General features: G+C 40.2%; 1 protein-coding gene across 1 annotated transcript in view; it reads right to left on the minus strand.

Moving 5' to 3' along the window:
- PKHD1 (PKHD1 ciliary IPT domain containing fibrocystin/polyductin) overlaps positions 1–19,572 on the minus strand; it is a 429,832-nt gene that overhangs the window by 336,416 nt on the left and 73,844 nt on the right. Inside the window, exon 34 of the mRNA XM_033102675.1 lies at positions 14,117–14,267. Within this exon, the coding sequence (XP_032958566.1) occupies positions 14,117–14,267 (151 nt within the window). The remainder of the gene's footprint in view (positions 1–14,116; positions 14,268–19,572) is intronic.

The raw sequence follows: 19,572 nt of genomic DNA on the forward strand, positions 1-19,572 counted from the left end.
GAGGAGGCCTTAGTTTAGATCCATAAAAAGGAAAGTGAGGCCATTGTGGTCAAGTGTTGGCTGACCCCCAGTATCCATTCTCCAGCTTCCCTCCATCAATGGCACCAAGAGTTTCTGTCCAGGCATCACTACTTTCATATTCTTAGCCAGGTCTTTGGGGTATGATTAGCTCTCTTCTAAGGTCCACAATGGACACCAATTGGCCAAAAACAACTAGCAAATTTTATCACCCTGTGCATAGGACAGTGTGGTCAAGTAACTCAGTTTGGACCAATGAGTCATGAGGAGACATTTGTTGGGGGCTTCTGGGAAAGAAACTTCCTTCTTTTGAGACCAGGCCCATAAAAGATTTTTTTCATTCTCACGTGATGTGAAGAGGGGAACCACATAGCTTAGGAGCTATTCGCAACCATCTTGTGGCCACAGAGAAGGCAGCCTTAGGTTGAATCTGACCCTGTAAAAGGAAGGGCCGAGACATGGAACGAGCCATCTCATTAAGGATCACTGAGCTGCTGGATCCAGACATGCCTATGACTCCTGAGCTTTCTCGTTCTGTGAGTCTCTTATCACTTAAGTCCACGTGAGTTGTGTTTTTCCCTCTTGTGATTGAGGTCTTCATATCAAGATTTTTAAAAAGTAAAAATTCAAGAGAGAAATGAGAGATCATGAGCGTACAGAAAAATACCTATAAATAGATTATACAGTGCTATGGATAGGGATGTAGACTATAGATAAAAATATGCTCCATTTGAACAAATTTTCTTTATGCATATCTTCTTAAGAGGAAATAAACAGAGAGCTATCACAGGCAGAAATGCCAAAAATAGTCATGTCTCCCCACAAACTCCTACAATATGCAACAACACTGCAAAAGAACGTGATTAATTTCTCAGCAACAGAAAATTCCACAGAGGAACTACAGGACGTAAGGACTGTGGGTGAGAATGGAATCATATCACCGATGAGAGTGGAGTAAAGTGGGAAACCAGAGTACGGAAAGAGGCTGGTATTATCTTCACTAAATCCCATCAGTCCTCAATTTCTGCCTAATTATCCCATCTCCTAGTCCAGCTTGTCATACCTGCCACCAAGAACATAAACCAGGTCATGATTCCATGTGGACTCATAGAGAAGAATTAAAGATACCAGGCAAAATATAGTGGACTAGCCACATGACTAAAGGTTAAAAATTGTATCATTAGTCACTATTTAGATTATCACTATCTAGTCACAGATTATGTGCAGTAACAACCCCAAATCCCCATGGACACAACACAATAAATGTTTATTTCTTGCTCACAACTGCTGGCAACTCTCCAGGATAGAACACCTGTCCTCTATAAATTGACCCCATACTCTTGGTCATTTAGTCATCATGGCAAAGGACAAGAGAGTGCTGGAGAGTCAAGCCCTTGAAATCAAATGCTTCCACCCACATTCTAAGCAAGTCATATGGCCAAACCAACTTTTAAAGGGTGGGAAAGTGCAAAGTTTCCTTGTGCTCAAAATAGGTGAGAATTAGATATTGGAGAAGGACTAACTGCAGAAATTGTATACATTCTCTTATTTAAAAGAGAGCAACAGTTCTGAGAAATCAGTTAAATATCCATTAACACGAGGAGATTATTAACACTTAATTGGAAGTAAGGAAATTCTTTACAATGATTCCTTCTGTGTTATATCTGCATCTCCCATCAAGAGGAGAATCTGGCAAACTAGTGCAGTGATTATCATACCTTAGAAAAGCCAGAGGTTCCTTTGGCAAATCAAAAGAATCAGGACATGCCTTTCTTGTTTCTTGTTTTTGTTTGCTTGCTTCTATATGTTTCCTTTCTCCTTCATTTCCTTTTCTCCTACATTTCTTTCATTTGGGAATAGCTAAGATGATCTCTTGGTGTATATTTTATGGAAAAGCTTCCCTCATCCATACATTCTTCCCTTGACTTGCATTTATGTTGCATCCATAGAAAAGGGAAGCCAGATGATAAAGAAGATGTTCTCTATATATACAATGGAATACTATTCTGTCATAAGAAAAGATGAAATAGTGCCATTTTCAACAAAATAGATGTATCTTGAGATTATTGTGCTAAGTGAAATAAGTCAGACAGAAAAAGTAGAAAACCATATGATTTCACTCACATGTGTGATATAAAACTGAAAGAAAGAAAAGTAAAAAGATAAACAAATAAAGAAACAAAAACTCATAGATACAGACAATAGTTTAGTGGTTACCAGAGGGTAAGAGGGGAGGGTGTGGTAGATGAGGGTAAATGGGGTCAAATATATGGTGATGGAAGGAGAATTGACGCTGGGTGGTGAACACACAATGGGATATATAGATGATGTATTACAGAATTGTACACTTGAAACCTATGTAACTTTACTAACCATTGTCACCCCAATAATTTTAATTTTAAATAACTTTAATTTTTTTAAAAAAAAAAAAGTCAAAAGAAAAAAAGAAAAGAAAAGGGCAGCCCAAGAGATGCCCTGAACCATTGTTGGGGTAAGACCTTCTTCTATCAACATTCTGCCAGTAGCCTACCATCAATTAACTTTAGCCAAGAGCAGCAAGGGGCCAGAAGAGGTCCTGTCTAACCATCCTACCAGTGGTGAGAGTAATCCAGGAAGATGGCAGAAAGACAGTAACTAAATGAGCCATTAAGCAGAGTAGGGCATGTGCACTCTCCCTTGATTTGCCCAATGGTATCAGTTTAGTCCCCTCAAAGCTCGAATGAGCCGGTAGGAAAAGAAGCAGGAATCTCAAAACTTATGCAGGAAAGCCTCTGCCTGAACCATTCAACAGACTCAGTAACAAGCTAACGTGAAACCACCCATACAAACAATAATACCATAAAGAGAATCTTCATCTCTGAGTAAGTTTTTATCAAAAACTAGTTCAACACTCTCTTAATTCTACCCAATAGCCCTGCTTCTTTCCTTCTGGTTCCCCTTCTCTTCTCATAAACAACCACCTGAGAGAAGGGAGTTCTTTCTCTCTGAGCTGAATGTTCGAATTGATGAAGTCATTTTCCATAAGCCTATCAATGTTTAAACAACCACATTCTCCCTCATCCAAAATGAGATGTCCCTTCTTATTCACTTTTACCTAGATTTCTTCACCCACAGGGCTCCAGCTGCTACTGCAGCTATCTAGTCCAGGCCGTCCAAGCTTCTCCCACAAAGATGTATGCTTTAGGGGCAATACTGCTGCTCTTTGAAGAGACAGCCGACCTCGGTCTAGTGGAACTATGGCAAGGACCTTAGAGAAAAAGATGAGAGGCTAAGCAAACAAGATTTAAAAGAGGACATCATGGGGGAGAAAATCCAAGTTTTCCAAATTAACAGAATTGCCTGTTGTAGTTCAACACTAAGATGGTTATCTGCTATTTCAAATAGAAAAGCTGTACGTGTTAGACTCGAAACTGCTACCATTGCATAGCTTTAGCAAAATGAAAAATGTTTAACATGTCTAATAAGAAACCACATATCCAAACACCTATGAAACTCATACTGCTCGTTCTCCCAACACAAATACACCACACCATTACCGCCACCCTCACACCACACACACACACACACACACACACACCCCAGAACTCCATCTAATTTATGAACCCATTCCACTACTATCTGAGACCCTTCACACCTGGGACCCTTCATGCCTGGGAAGAGAGCCTACTCATAGTGGATGGCTCTTAAATCTCTATCAGGCTTCGGGGAGGTGGTGATTCACTATAATGTCTCCAGGAAATGAACCAATGGATCTCTGAAAAGCAAGCTTTTCTCTCACGTGAAGAATTAATTACTGATAATGTAACATATTTGTCTCCCACAGTTTCCACATTCCATTGCTAAGGATTTCCATATAATCCTTCCACGTCACCAATGGAGAAATTGAGACATGAGTTTCCTAAACTGAATTGTCCAAGGTGACCAAGGAGTCAGCAAACAAACTCACTTGAACATTTCTGGTTCTTCATTCACTAAGCCTCACTGCCCCTGTAGAAGCCAAAGACCCCTAATATGGTTTTACCACCCAAAGCAGTTTCATAGCACTCGTGCCAGGCTGTGGGCTAACTAAAGTCCTAAACTTGGAAAGGCTCCAAAGAAATCTGATCATTACATTCCCACAGGCAGACCCAAAATGAGCCCACATATTTCTGCATTAGCTTTCACTGAGAAAATTCCACACAGTATTTATTTGGACCAAGATAGCTCCAATTTACGAAGCTGTACTTTGGAAGGAAATAATCATAGCATGTCCCAATGGGACTGCCCTCTGCCTGTCATTAATAAGAGTTGTTTTCACAGGGCTAATGAAACTCACTGCTTTCTACTGAGAACAGAAACTACTATTCTAAGTTAAACATTAAGAACAGTTTACCCGAGATAATTTAAACTCATGTGTGACAACGTAGTAATTACTCCGTGATACTATAATAATGAGGAATAAGAATGTTTTTTGGCCAAAATATGACAAAGAGTCTTCAAAACCATAGCCTCATTTACTGTTCACATACCTTGGTGGGAAGAAAACAGGCTGATATCACACATTCATTTAATACAAAGAGTCCCCGAGAAGTAGAGAGGCATACTTAATTTTTTCAGATGAATTTTAGCCTTCACGCAGGCTCAACACTGCCTAAATCCCCTTTTCTAAAAGGAAGAGCGAGACAGAGAAGCATACTATGTCTTGGGTTCAAAGGGGGCAGTCTCCTATCCAAGTACTAACCAGGCCCGACCCTCCTTAGCTTCCGGGGGATGAGGGTGAGGGGGATCAAATGTATGGTGATGGAAGGGGAGCTGACTCTGGGTGGTGAACACACAGTGTGATTTATGGATGATGTGATACAGAATTGCACACCTGAAATCTATGTAATTTTACTAACAATTGTCACCCCAATAAATTAAAAAAATAAAATTAAAGTATAAAAAAAAAGAAAGAAATGATCCCCCTGACTAGTCTAGTATCCACCTGACACTATACATAGTTATTACCATATTATTGACTATATTCCCTGTGCTTTACTTTACATTCCCATGACTATTTTGTAACTACCAGTTTGTACTTCTTAATCCCGTCACCTTTTTCACCCTGACCCCAACCCCTCCCATTTATCACCCCAATAAATCTAATACCCATCTGACACCGTAAAAAAAAGGGGGGGCAGTCTCCTCACATAGCAAATTCTGGTTATGATAACACCATAATAAAATAATGGCATCAATTTTAACACCTTAACAGTTTGCAAAGCATTCACATATGTATTATCTTTCTTAAATGTGTAATCCCAAAATTATACAGTAAGTAGAAGCATCAGCCTCCAATCTAGTTTTACCCAGAACACAAGCTCCTAACTACTATGTCATAACGCCTTTGTTGGACTTGTGGGTTCCTGTTACTGCTGAACTGTTATATGTATTGTCTTCCTCTCTCTCTCTCAAAGCTGGAAGTCACGTAGTACTGACCTTAATCAATTGAAAGGTTAAGTGACTTGCCACACACGCAAATCACACAGGGACATTGCTAGAAATAGAAGCCACGCTCTAGGAGTCCTGTTCACTGTATCCTATTTGTCTCTACCTGCCTACCTGGCCCTTTCAGATCTGAAAACACCTGACTTCTCAACTCCCCGGCCCTCACAGTAGGCAACACGTGGTATTTATTAGGAGCCTCATTTCACAGACTAAATACAGGCACAGGACCCATGTAGGCAATTTAAAAGGAAGGAAAGGATGAAGGGAAAAAGGGGAAGAGGAGGGGAGAGAGAGGAAAGGAGGAGAGAGAAGGAAAGGAGGAAGGGAAGGGAAAGGAAAGAAGAAAAGAAAGAGAGGAAGGAGAGAAAAAAACCTAAAGAAAGGAAAGGAGAAGAGAGAGGACAGGGGTGATGGAAAGGGGAGAGGAGGGGAAGAGAAGGGAGGGGAGGGGAACAGAGGAGAGGAGAGGAGAGGAGAAGAGAGGAGAGGAGAGGAGACAAAAGTGAGAAGTGTTTTTAGATTTCAATAATAGGAGGGACAAAATCAATTGAGGCATGGAAAGCAGTTTCAAACTAGCCTGTACCTAGCTAAACACATTATAAAGACAATGTAAAGTTCTTCATATTGCTGGATTGCCCCATTTTTCTAGGAGAGTCTCCTTAAACAAAAAATAGGGATTGAATTAAAATAAGTAGCGTGGTTTTGCTTTTTTAACAGTAATTCAGGCACTGGAGAACCAAAATGCGTTTAAAAATATAAATATTTCTAACATAAATGGTGGTGATTTAACCAGCCAAACATCAGCATTGTTTGAGAGCAACTTTGTAGACAAATGGAATGAGCGACGTCTGGATTCGTCCTTTCATCAAATCAAGTAACACACTTGAAGCCCACACCTTTAACCAAAGCACCTTGACCACAAGAAACCATCCCTCACACCAATGATAGTGAGGATAAAACGAGGCAGGGGCTGCCCACCCACTGTACTTATGTGCATCCTTCCTTTCTCTTCCTACTTGCGATCTATACCAGCTGCCTCCACATATTGCTACTCACTTACTGTGTAGAACCCCACAGTATCTGGTTTTTCTCCCTCACACTGTCCTGCAGCCTAAATGTCACTAAGCACTTCCTGGTTGTAGCCCATTTTGAGATGCCTTAATATACCTTCCTTCAGTCTCTCTCCTCCCCTGGGTTCCAGGCACTGCATCAAGTTTTCAAACACACTTTTAGCAGTAGCAGCCTTGTTTCCAACAAGACCTTGCCTCGACCTTCTACCGATTACCATTGCTTTATAGTAAGACTTGAAATCAGGCATTGTAAGTCCTCAAAATGTGTTCTTCTTTTGCAAGGTAATTTTGGCTATGCATTGCAATTCCATAAAATTTTGGAATCAACCTGGAAGTGTCTACCAAAAAAAAAAAAAAAAAAAAAAAAAAGAAAGAAAGAAAGAAAAAGCCTGTTGGAATTTTTTTGGAATTGCTTTAATTCTAAATATTGATGTAGAATTGACCTCTTAATTAGAAGAACTGACATCTTAACATTGTAATGTTAACATCTTAATATTATTGAGAATTCCAGTAGTGAATCTCTTGATGTTTCCTCCGATTTGGATTCATGAAGCTTCTTAGATCTGTGGGTTGGTAGCTTTCATCAAACTCAAAAACATTTTGGCCATGTTTTATTAGGCATTTTTCTATCCCTCCTACCTCCACCTCCTCTTCTACACCGCCCACCTATATGAGCTTGTCTGCTTGGGTTCCGTTTCCCTGTGCTGAGTCTGGAATAGTGCTTCCAGACAGAAAGCCCGTCTCCTCATGTGTTTCCCTCCCTCAAGGATCATAACTTTGTGCTGCCTGTCATCCAGTGCCGAAGCTATATTTTGATTTAGTTGATCATCATTCATGGCAGGAGGGTAAGTCCACAACACATTGCCCTCTCATGGCCAAAACCAGGAGTCTGTCCATGTGTATTTCAGAGCAATGCAATAAAAATCTAAGTGAGTGGGACTTCGTGAGGTTTATAAATGTCAAAATCTGTGGGTCTTTACTTTGGTTTAATCTCTCCAGAACATTACCTGCCAGTCTCTTTTCTGGAAGGCGTATGTCTAGGGTTGCCAGGATTCTGGAGCCAGGCAGAGGAAAATGTTTAGTGGGGTTAGGGGGTTGGAGGAGCACTCTTTAAAGAATAAGCACATCTTTACATTCATCCTTCAGACATCAATTTTATTGTCCATCCCTCTCTCCTCTGGGCTTGGTGTCAGGCACCTAATTATGGAACTAATTCAATTTGCACAGAAATTGTGCCTCTGCTTCCTTGCTGGGAAGGGTGGGAATAGATGTCTGACTGGGTCAGCCGGTAGTGTCCTAGGGATCTAGCTCCTCTTTGCAGGGGATTTCAAACAAACCCTTCCTTTTAGCATCCTGCCTCACATCCATTTCCTGGTACCTAAACTTCTCTAAATCAAAATCTTTTCTAGGGTTCTCTGAGGCAAATTGCCTTGCTTTTTATCTAAGTGTCCCTTCATAGGAACTTAATTTGGACTTTCCTCCACCTCATTAATTTACTTGTCATTCTCCCATGTACTTTCCATCTTCACACAATGTTTGTATTTTTTACCACAAATGTCTCCTCATTTTGTCAAAGAGGGGTTTAGGCCCCTATTTCTTGTTCTTCTTTTATTATACCTACTTGAAGGAGGTTCGTTCCTCTATTTGGTTAAGAATCCATTCTTAGCTATATTAAGCTTCACGGTCACATTTTCGACAATTCTTGCTGTGTTTTTGCTGTTTTTCGGGTTCTTTGTTCATTACTATTTCTTGTACCCCATTTCATCTTCGTTCTTTGACTCATTTTGCAGTTCGCCAGAATACATCATTTTTCAGAGAGTGCACAGGATGATAAACTTTCTGAATTTTGTAGAGCGTTTTATATGTCTATTTTGTTCATACTCCAAATAGTATTTGACTGGATATAGGATTCTGAATTGTTTTAAATCATTTCGCAGGTAACTTGCATTGTTTCAGACTTCTTTTCCACTGCTATGGCAGATCAGATGTTCAGAGAAACCTCTTCAAGTTATCATAACTGAAATTGCTGGGTAAAACATCTGGGTGGGTGGAGTGAAAGGAAAGGAATTCCCTGGAGGCGGAAATGAGAACACTGCTTTCCCCATCCTTTCTTCCTTCCCTGCGTCTGTCCTGGGGTCCAGAGTCAACCTTGGGTTTGGCTGAGTTTAACATGGATTTTAACATCCACAAGGAACCAAACCCATCTGCTGTCCCAAAGCAAACGATCCCTCTTTGTTTTATGAGCTACTCTTAAGACTTTATCTTGAGAGCCACAGATCCAACCACTGCGTGGACACAGGGACAGAAGAAAAGAAAGGAACGAGACGAGGGGAAATGTTGCCCTAGGGGTTCCCGGAGAAATCCTTTCATTCATTACCCTAATAAGCTGCCCTATCTGACTCTTAAGCTTGGACTTTCTCTCAGAGCTCCATTGAACAGTAGGGCTGTACTCTTTATATGTTTGCTCTAAACTTGCTTTGCATTGTGTTTATTCTGCTGTGGTTTCTCTACCTATCCAACCAGATCTGCTATTTGCCCTTCAGAAATCCCTCAAAGCCTCTGATTGTCTTACGGCACCTGATTATGTTTTCTAGCACTCTTTTAGATTTTCTTTTCCTAATACCTTTTTTCTTCTTTCAATGTATCACAGTGTCTGATATATAGTAGATATAATCAATGTCTTCTGAAGAAAAGAAAAATGGACATGCCTTAAATGAAAAGATGGCCATAATATATTCATTCAATTATAAATCCAATCATCCATTCAATATTTTTAACAAGATCTGCTGTGTACTAGACATAGTTCTAAGCTTTGGGAAAGAGTATATCTCTTTTTGAGGAACTTATATCCTAGAGTATCATTAGGTTTTTTTAAAAATACAAGTTGAAGAACAATATAAATAACACAATAATATATTTGTGGGCAAATGGATGTGTGTGCGTGCTTGTGTGTGTGTGTGTGTGTGTGTGTGTGTGTGTGTGTGTGTATTCTTTAAGATATTTCCAGGGGATCACATTGGAGAAGACTTGTTGTAACTGCTTGTACTTGTTTGTGTATTGTTATTCATTAGTACATTTCTGCTTCTTGGAGATCATATTCTAGCAAGAAAAGTCAGATTCTAAACAATGCACATAATAAATTAGGACCTTCTACAACAGAACAGAGTAACAGAAATTGCAAGTATGATCTATGGAGTAAACAGCACTGGGTTGTAATTTAAAATAGGGTGGTAAGGATGGACTTCATTGAGGAAGTAACATTTCAGTGAAAACTTAAAGTGGAAAGTTACTTGAAAAAGGAGGAGAAAAGCATTCTAAACAGAAGGGACAGCAAATGCAAAGGTTGCAGTGTGGGAGCAAGTCTGGAATGTTCCAGGAATAGCAAGGAGGCAGCAGGCCTGGAACAGAGCAGGTAAAGGTGACAGAGGAAGAGGTGAAGCCAGAGATGAATTGGAAGAGGGGAGTTGGTACAGAGAATGACCCTTTAGGTCAGTGTAAGAACTTGGCTTTTATTGCAAGAGAATTTGGGAGCCATTGGAAAGTTTTTGAGAAGAGTGAAATTTTCTGACATGTTTTGAAAAGATCATTGGGGCTCCATTAGAATAGATTGAAAGGAGACAAAGGTGGCAGCAGGGATTCCAGTGGGGAAGAGCTTTGTAATAATCAGTAAAAAGTGATGGTGGTGGTAGTAGCAGCAGACTTGCTGCAAAGTAGTCAGATTAAAGGCACAGTTGACAGAATTTCCTGGTGGTTCTGATGTGGGATTTGAAAGATCAAGGATACCTCCATGGCCTGAACAACTGAAAAGATACAGCTGCCATCCCCTCAGTTCAGGACTATGGCAGGGGTGGCAGAAGATGCAGTGGAGATCAGGAGTTAGTTAAGAATCTGTCCAATTAGAAATGTCATTTCGATATCCAAGTGATAATATGAGTAGGCATGATGTTTGGGAATCTCAAGTTCAAGAGAGAGCTCCGGGACACCTGTTACTATTTGTCTTGTTGACGAGAGCGATTCTAACTGGCATGAGGTGATAGCTCATTGTGGTTTTGATTTGCATTTCTCTGATGATTAGTGATGATGAACATACACTGTTGGTGGGAATGCCGATTGGTGCAGCCGCTATGGAAGGCAGTGAGAAGCTTCCTCAAAAAATTAAAAATAGAATTACCATATGACCCAGCAATCCCTCTCCTGGGTATCTACCCAAAAAATCTGAAAACATTTTTTCCATAAAGACACGTGCGCTCGAATGTTCATTGCAGCTTTGTTTACGGTGGCCAAGACATGGAAACAACAAAAGTGTCCTTTGATAGATGAATGGATAAAGAAGTTGTGGTATATATACACAATGGAATAGTATTCTGCCATAAGAAAACATGAAATAGTACTATTTGCTACAACATGGATGGATCTTGAGATTATAATGCTAAGTGAAATAAGTCAGACAGAAAAAGTCGAGAACTAAATGATTTCACTGATATGTGGGATATAAAACTGAAAACAACAAAAGAACAACACAAACAAATGAAGAAACAAAAACTCATAGACACATTGTTTACCAGAGGGTAAAGGGGGAGGGGTGGTAGATGAGGGTAAAGGGGATCCAATATATGGTGATGGAAGGAGAACTGACTCTGGGTGGTGAACACACAATGTGATATATAGATGATGTAATACAGAATTGTACACTGAAATCTATGTAACTTTACTAACAATCGTCACCCCAATAAACTAATTTAAAATAAAACAGAGAGAGAGAGAGAGAGAGAGAGAGAGAGAGAGAGCGCTCTCTGGGCTGGAGATTACAGTTTGGAAGTCATGAGCATGGAGACAAATTTTTTTCATAAATTTGAAAAGATCATTTTGGAAAGTCAGCACATAATTTTCTCACCACATTTAATTTTCCGTATCTTTGAACTCTTTGTCTAATACAAGTTGTCAAGTGTTGACTATTGTGTGGGTCACCTCCTCTCTATTCCCTCTGCCACTTCTCTAGTGCAATTATCTCCTGCCTGGTTAAGATTCACCTGCCTCCCTTGGATTTCCCAAGGCAGCCTCACCCAAGTAGCAGACCAATGTACTAAAGCACACAGTGACTCCTCGAGGATGACATGTCACCTGATGAATTCAAGGACCAAGCGTTAACCTGCCATCATAATCCAGTCCCAGACTACGTGCCCAAACCTACAACTCACTAGTCCCCTTCACACACATCATGGTCTTTCCACTATTCCCACGGGCCCTTGTCTTAGTGTCTTGTGCATACTGAAATCCCTTTCTCTGCCCTCCTGAATGCCTGAACCCTGCTCATTCTTCATGGCATGATACAATCACCTACTTCTGCAGAATTCGGTTGACTTCTACATACACCAGGTGTGCCGTCTGAAGATAATCCTTCCCACTTCTGATTCCCCACTCTAACATGGGGGGAAGAGCATGGCATGGGCAACACTTCCCAAAGCGAGGGCAGCAGGACAGATACCAGCCCCAAGGCAGAGTCTGAGAATAAAGGGTTCCGTGGACAAACAAGTTTGGGTAACCTTCATATAGTAGCTCTCTCTTAGCAATTCACATTGTGCATTCACATATTAAATGCTCTCAGAAGTCCTTTGGAAATATATATATAAAACTTTGTTTCACCCAGCTTTCATAAATGTATTTGACTTTGGAACCCTTTTGTCATAAAATACTTACTAACATTCTATGGAACTAGTTTCCCAAGGTTCTCCCGTAGTACTTGGAGCTAGAGACCTGGATGCTAGTTCCACCTGTCAGTGCTGGTTTTCGCCAGCCTCAGGCCCAGCTTAGGCAACTGTGTACCCTAACATAGGTGACATGTCCACAGACCCCAGCAGGAAACTAGACTTCTCTACATCGATAGGGGAACGAGACATCCCAGTACTGGAACCTCCTAGACACTGTCACTAGCCTAGTAGGTTTTGACAGACGTGCCCCTCTGGTTCCTAAAGATTAAATGGCTTACTTCCCCCACAGGGACTTATGGCCACATGGGCTATGAAACCAAATTACTACCGTGTGGCCTTTTTCAGGTCTCCTTTCTTTATTGACCTCAGTTAACTTAACTCTCAAATGTGGGGGCTGGTCTAGATGATGTCCAACTTTCCATCTAACTGTGATGAATTGACTCTGTGTGTCTCTCTTTGGAGCTTACCTACTTGCATCCATGGCCTTTCTCCCCTACTATCCCCTAAAGGTGGGGTCTCTTTCCACATTGTTGGTTTATGTCCTTCAGAGAATGGCAGAGGACCTTGAACACGGTTAGAACTCAATAGATACATACTGCATAAATATTTAAAGATGACTAGCATTTAAGCCTCAACAAGTTCAAAATTAGTCTTTGAGGCAGTGAGAAAGTAAAAAAAAAAAAAAATGTAAGAAGTGAAGTGATCTGGTCAAAACAGCAAGCAGTACAGAGAAATAATCCGTATCATGTTCTAACACAGCTACTAGCAAATGAACACTGCCAATGGCTGACACTTGGCATTTCAGCTGTGTGAGCTGCAGTTCTCAGTGGCTCACGAGTTAGACTCCTCACACCAACCCTGTTAAGGGGGGTACTACTCTTACCCCGCTTTACAGATGAGAAAACTGAAGCACAGAGGGGTTAAGTAACTTGTGAAGTCCCTCAGATAGCAATGATAGCTTGGGATTCGGAAAGTTTAAATGAAGCAGCTTTCACAAGAAAATCTGGTATAAGGTGTGGCACATAACAGGCACACAATAACTGTTTGTTCCAAATGAAAGAGACACAAAGAGAAAAATCGGAGAACTGCTTTCATAACGAGAAAGGCACCTAAGGGAGTAGGTAGGTGCCCAAGAAATATTATTTTTTATATGTGTACCATGAGAAACCTGCAGAGTTGTAAAAGAGCCCTGATATATTTCCAAAGAGCTCTTAGCCTCTTATTTCAACTCGTGAAAATCCCTCGGGAGGCTGTGGAATCTCTCACTGGGGACTTTCAAGAACACGTCTTAGAAGAGCCACTTGAAGGGAGTGGGTCAGATGATTTCAAAACAGATGAACTGAGGTAGAGAGGCTAGACCAAATGCCCTTGCAGTCCTTTTCCATTCTAATTTTCATGACATTTCCTCAGAAGCTGGAGTTTTCCTCCTGCTCTCCCCAGAACAGAGATGAACCGGATGGACCAGCAAACACTGCCATCCCACCAACTGAGGAGGGCTGAGTAATTTGGAAACCCTCCAGAAAGGCTTGGTTAAATTGTGGGCCATTTATTTCATGAAGAAATAAACCACAGAAAGCCCCTTTTAAACATGCACACAGAAAATGCTGAGATTATCTGTTCAGAATTTGCTTTAAAAGAGCCCAGGCAGCACTCATTTATTTTTGAGAAAATATATGATTAACTATAGTTAACTATGAATTCAGATGTTGTGCATTAGACCAGCTCCTCAGAGTTTGAGAGCATTTAATATTATATATCGCTGCCATTTGGACTAAATTGTTTTTTTAATGTACACAATATTACAAATTTAATTTGAGCTGTTTGAATCAGTCTGTAAAAAAGATTTGATTATACCTGAGTGTTCTGGCCCCGGCTTTTCCGTATCTCAGTAATCTTGGCGGTAATTGGCTGATTAGGCGTCTCACACTCCATCTTTGCCTCAGTTTCCATGGTAATGTTACAGGAGCTATTATAGATGAGAACTTCATCTCTTTCCACTTTAGGGCTGAAACGAGAGGGGAGGTTAAATGGGGTGTCATCAATCTTAATGAAATGCAATTATTTTTACTCTTATTAATCATTGCAAGCCATTAGCTTGTGGCAACTACAGGCCACCATTTGTCAAATTTTGCAAATTTCTGTAATTTTGTTTCCATTCTTTTATTGTTTATTTGTTTTCCCTTTATCTGCACACCCTGCAATGAAAATGCACATGGTAAATATCTTTCACCGAGGCCTTTCTCTTTTCCAAATCTATGAAGAACATTAGCAAAAGCTTCTCCAAGTCCAAGTTAACAAGCAATGTGCAAACAATTCTTCCAGTTCCAAAAATGGAAGCAAATATTGGGGAGAGGGTTATTTTTTTTTTCTTTTCCCCTTCCCTCTTCCTGTTCTTACTCACACTTAGTGTTGGGGGAGTGAATTGCCTGAATCCCCCCCAGGGCAGATGGAGAAATTGGAAAACCCACACAACTGGCTAACTGGTCCCTAATTCCAACTGTGAAAAAATGAGCTCATTTAGGCTTGCAATTCCCTCTCCCCAGCTGATGGCAATGAGGCTCTGTTGCTAGCAGTGGAACATTAACTTAGTAAATTAATTAAACTTACTTAACAGCCCAGACTAAGGAGATTCGATATATGTGCCAGTTATACTACCAGCCACTCACTTTAAATGTCCTCTTCCTTTAAGGAGAGAAGCCAGACTGCATTTAAAATGAAAAACAGCATTACAGGAAGTCTAACAATATGCAGTCTAGAGATGAGAGCATGGATATTACAGGATATTGTCCCCAACAGGTGTGATATTTATTCAACAATAATCCTGGCTTTAGGCATTGTTACAACTAACTCAAAGATTATTAGTAATAATAATGCATGATATTTTGTAGTTTTCAACAATTTCATATGCATGATCTCATTTCAGCCAGTAAAGTAGGTAGAGGTGTAAAAAAATAATGTAACCCAAAGGGGATTTGCATAAAGTCAAACACTAAAGTATGGCAGCTCTGAGATTAGAACCCAGGTGTTCTGTCTCCTCGAGCAGTATTCTCAGGTTTTGAGATGCTGATTGAACATCAGCCATGAAGATGACAGATCCCATGAGAAGACCAAGGAAAGTGATGGAGAGGGCACAAGTTCACTGCTTGAGAAACTAACTACATCATGTCAAACTAGAGCATCTTTTTTTAAATCAATGTCAAAATGGTTGCTCCCACAATTTGCTAAAAATAATGAGCAGGATAACTACCACATCTACTTAATGTCCTTTATGCTAAAATATTCCCAGCATCTTATCCACCCAAGACATGGCATCCATACCCACTCTCCTCAAGACTTACTGTGGATTGCCAGTATTTTAACATCACGTAACTCAAAACTGAATGCACATGATTTGGGCTGACCATTGGGGTTGTGGTCTCCCTTTCTCTGAGCCCTCCCTCTCATGGCACCTAACACTGTGTTGGGTTTGTAGCCCCCATGCTTAAATTAAGATGGGGTAAACTTGGTCTCAGAACTCCAATTACCTGAGGATTTCACCACGCTGTATTTGTTCAGTTGATTTTCGGAGAAGCATTAACATGCAGAGGTTAGACGTGGAAGCAGACCAGCTAGATTTGAGTCCCCCGAGCAGACACTTAACCATCTATAGGACACTGTCAATACATGACTCTCTACGCTTTCATTTCCATGTTTATAAAGTGGAATTCCTAATCACTGAGTGCCTGTTACAGAGAGGTGTTGAGGGGATGGAGCCCAATGAAGCCTACAAAATGATTTGCACAGAATCTGGCACACATTAAAGTGTCAGATAAAGGCAGTTCTTGGTGGTAGTAGTGTTGGTGGTATTATTGTTAAAATGTAAATTTGGGAATTTACATTCATTATTGTTACATGTCATCTCACTGATGTGGACCCATTGCTTAAATGCATTTTGAATCTGGAGCCTATAATGTAGCTATAAATCCATTTAGCTGAGCCATCATCCCGGGGGTAGGCAAAGCCACAGGATAAATACAGCATTTGCTCCTGGAGTGTCAGTTGTACTCACAGATTCAGAAAGAAGAAGCAAAGTAATTTAACTTTTAAATTTAAATGTAATACAATATTTAGATAAATATGGAAATATCATGAAATAGTATGCAAAATTCACATGGACTTTTTAAATAACACACCTGGCTTCCAAGCAACTTCACGCTTGTGTCGCCACTTTGAGCTTTGCAGCTAGAAACTTTCTTTTGCTACTAGGGGTACGGAGGGTATTTAGAACAGTTTAAGAGCTCTTCCTCAATATTTCTGCCATAAATCACTTTTAAATCCATCAGAAAGGAAAGAAAGTTGGTTTACCACACCATGACGTTCCTTGTGAATCGGTCCCCACATAGTTCTGAAGGCTCACAAACCATCTGATTAATAATTCATTCTAGAATATTGTAAGGATAACACAAGTTTAGTTGTCTACATTTCCAGAATTACCCTTTTGCCCTTTTTAGGCAAGTGAAATATTTGCCCATCACCTGTCTCTGTGTGTGTCCTCCTGTCTCACGTTCATTACCAGCAGTAGATCATCAACTGAACAAGCAAGGTTTCTGTACTCAGTGTATGAGTGATCTGGAATACCAACTTGAACTCAAGGAAAGGAGTCGCCAACTTTCTTTATAACCTTCCTTGGTCTTGGGCTTCCATACTGTGAACAAGCCTTCTTCTGCCCTTTCTAGGTTCTTTGTCAAGACAGGTTAAAGGAAAATGGGGTAAGTGACTTCTTCCTCCTTTTGTTTGTCTGTAGCAATGCACTGTTCTCCCTGATCATGTTCTTCTTGTTCTGAAAGAGTTAAAACCCCTTTCTGGTAGCTTAGACTTCTTTGTAAGCTTTAGCTCATATTTCTTTTTGTATTTGTCCCTGATTATCTTACCAGAGATTTTTTTCATTAAAAAGCCATCATCAAAATTAGCAGAACACCAGGGTATCAAAAATGGTCTAACATTTACAAAATGTCAAAGTTTCTTAATAGCTACTATTCCATGTTTTCTTCCACAATAATCCAATAAATTGAGTAGTGCAGTTGGTCAGATTTAAATATAAATATAAGCATATGTGTATAGAGAGAGATACATAGATATATAGGTGACATGGATGTGCAGGCACACCCACACGCACACAAATATTTATTGTGAGAGAATGTGGTAAAAAGTTTTGGTCCAAATGATAGCAAAGAGTTCTAGAACCTAAGGTTCACGACCCCTAATGTATTCCTCTTTCAGTTGGTCTGATCAGATCCAAAAGCAAGCAGGTAATCTTTCTGAATGTGCTCTCTAGGATAGGCAATAAAAACACTTGCAGTCATTCTGTCTCCCTCACTTAGCCTGCAATTGCTTCCTATGGCTCTGAAATCTCATTGAACGCACACAGCTCAGCTAAGGCTCTCATCACTGATACTGACATCTTGGCGTCATGCTAAGTACACTGTGCGTCAGAGCCTTGGGTTCCAGTCCTGCCACTATGAAGGCTTGACGGTGCGACTTTGGAAAGATACTTGATTTCTTCTTAGAATAGAATCGGAACTCCTTGATTTGGCCTTCAATGCCTTACATACCTCCCCAAGCTCACCTTCAGCCATCTTCCTTCCTTCTCACTCTACCGCCCTTCTGGCCCCTGACAGATCATAAAACTTGATGGGTGCTTTGCATTTTCTACCCCCACTGCCTGACTCGTGGTAGTGACACCTTCTTCTCCTTAGCTCAGCATAAAAGACACTTCTTCAGAGAAGCCCCCTGAGCAAGTTGTATAAAGTAGCCTCCATCATTTTCTATCACTTTATAGCCCTTCTCACAACATGCGATTGTCTTGTTAATTGCCTGGCTTTCTCATCTACACTTAAGGGCATGGATTTTGCTTCCTTATTCACCATGGAGTCACCAGCTCCTGACACAGTCCCCAGAACATAGTAGGGACTTTATAAATACTGGCTGGATGGTAGGATGGAGGAATGGATGAATGGATGGACTGAGCATATTTTTGGCATCGATACACATGTCTACCTTTGCCAAATTATATCAAATCCATAGTGGTAGTGGCTGGCAGGGGGACAAATCATGTAATGGAAGTGGGTTCCTTGCAAAGATCCTTGAAGGTAGTTCTCTGGGTTCACACACATAGTTTTAAGAGAAACCAAGGTTAGCCATTTGGCACATGATTTTCTTAATGCCCCTTGTATAATTTATAGTATATTTTCTGGTTATTAAACATTTTCTGGTTATAGAACATGGTCACTGAAAAAGATACCTAATAACTCAATGACAAAAATAAATATGATCATTACTACAGCCACGTAGGGATAGGCACTATCAACATTTTAATACATCCTTCCAGACCTTTTTCTGATCACCTAGTATATGTGTGTACAAATACATATATTATTAGGATTAAATTGATACAATATTTTGTGACCTGTGCCTTTCACTTCCCAATATATTATAAGCATTTCCCTCTTTGGTTTAAATATTCTACAACATGATTTTTAAAGGTTTCTTAGTACATTTTCATTTGCTTGCATTCTTTATTATTCGACACTTATTTCATATCATTTTTTTATTATACCTAAAACTTCAAAGAATATGGTTTTTCATAAATGTTACATATTTCTAACTGCTTTTTAAAAATAAAACCCTAGAAGTAAAATTGCTGGGTCTCCTCAGTATGAAGAATTATAAGGTTATTAGCACATACTGTCAAAGTGTCCTATATAGATTGTACTAGTAACTTACCTTCACATTGGCAGTAAAGAGCAGTGCTGGTTCCCCTCACACTCAACACTGAGTCTGAACTTTGTTTCTTTAACTCACAGGGCACTTACTTCCATTCTTACTCAAGAAAACACACCCACGTCTGCCTGCTTCAATATCCAAAACATTGAGTAGCACCTTCGAAATAATATTCATAGATAAAGGCATAACCTTTTTGTTTGCTTTTGTTTTTAATGTATTTATTTGTTGTCAGGAAGATAAGGGCATAACTTTTAATGGGGTCTGAGGTTCAGTAGCCTCCACCACCTCCTAGAGTGTAAAGGAAGGACTCAGAAGAACCCCAAAGGATGAGTTTTGGGGATCTACATAAAGTCCACGAATTCCATATAGCCAGGAACAGCTGACGTGCACTTCTTGGTGCCCAGCAGCAATGAATTCTGAAATCCAGTCTCACCTGACTGTAACCTTCAGGACGCCATTTCCTCTGTGACCTGAATAGGGCTCATCATGCCCTTCTAGAAAGCAACCAGACGAGTGAGGCTCCTCTGACTACCGAGTTTCCCAAAAAA

Source organism: Rhinolophus ferrumequinum, chromosome 3 (assembly GCF_004115265.2).
Source record: "Rhinolophus ferrumequinum isolate MPI-CBG mRhiFer1 chromosome 3, mRhiFer1_v1.p, whole genome shotgun sequence".
Taxonomy (NCBI): Eukaryota; Metazoa; Chordata; class Mammalia; order Chiroptera; family Rhinolophidae; genus Rhinolophus; species Rhinolophus ferrumequinum.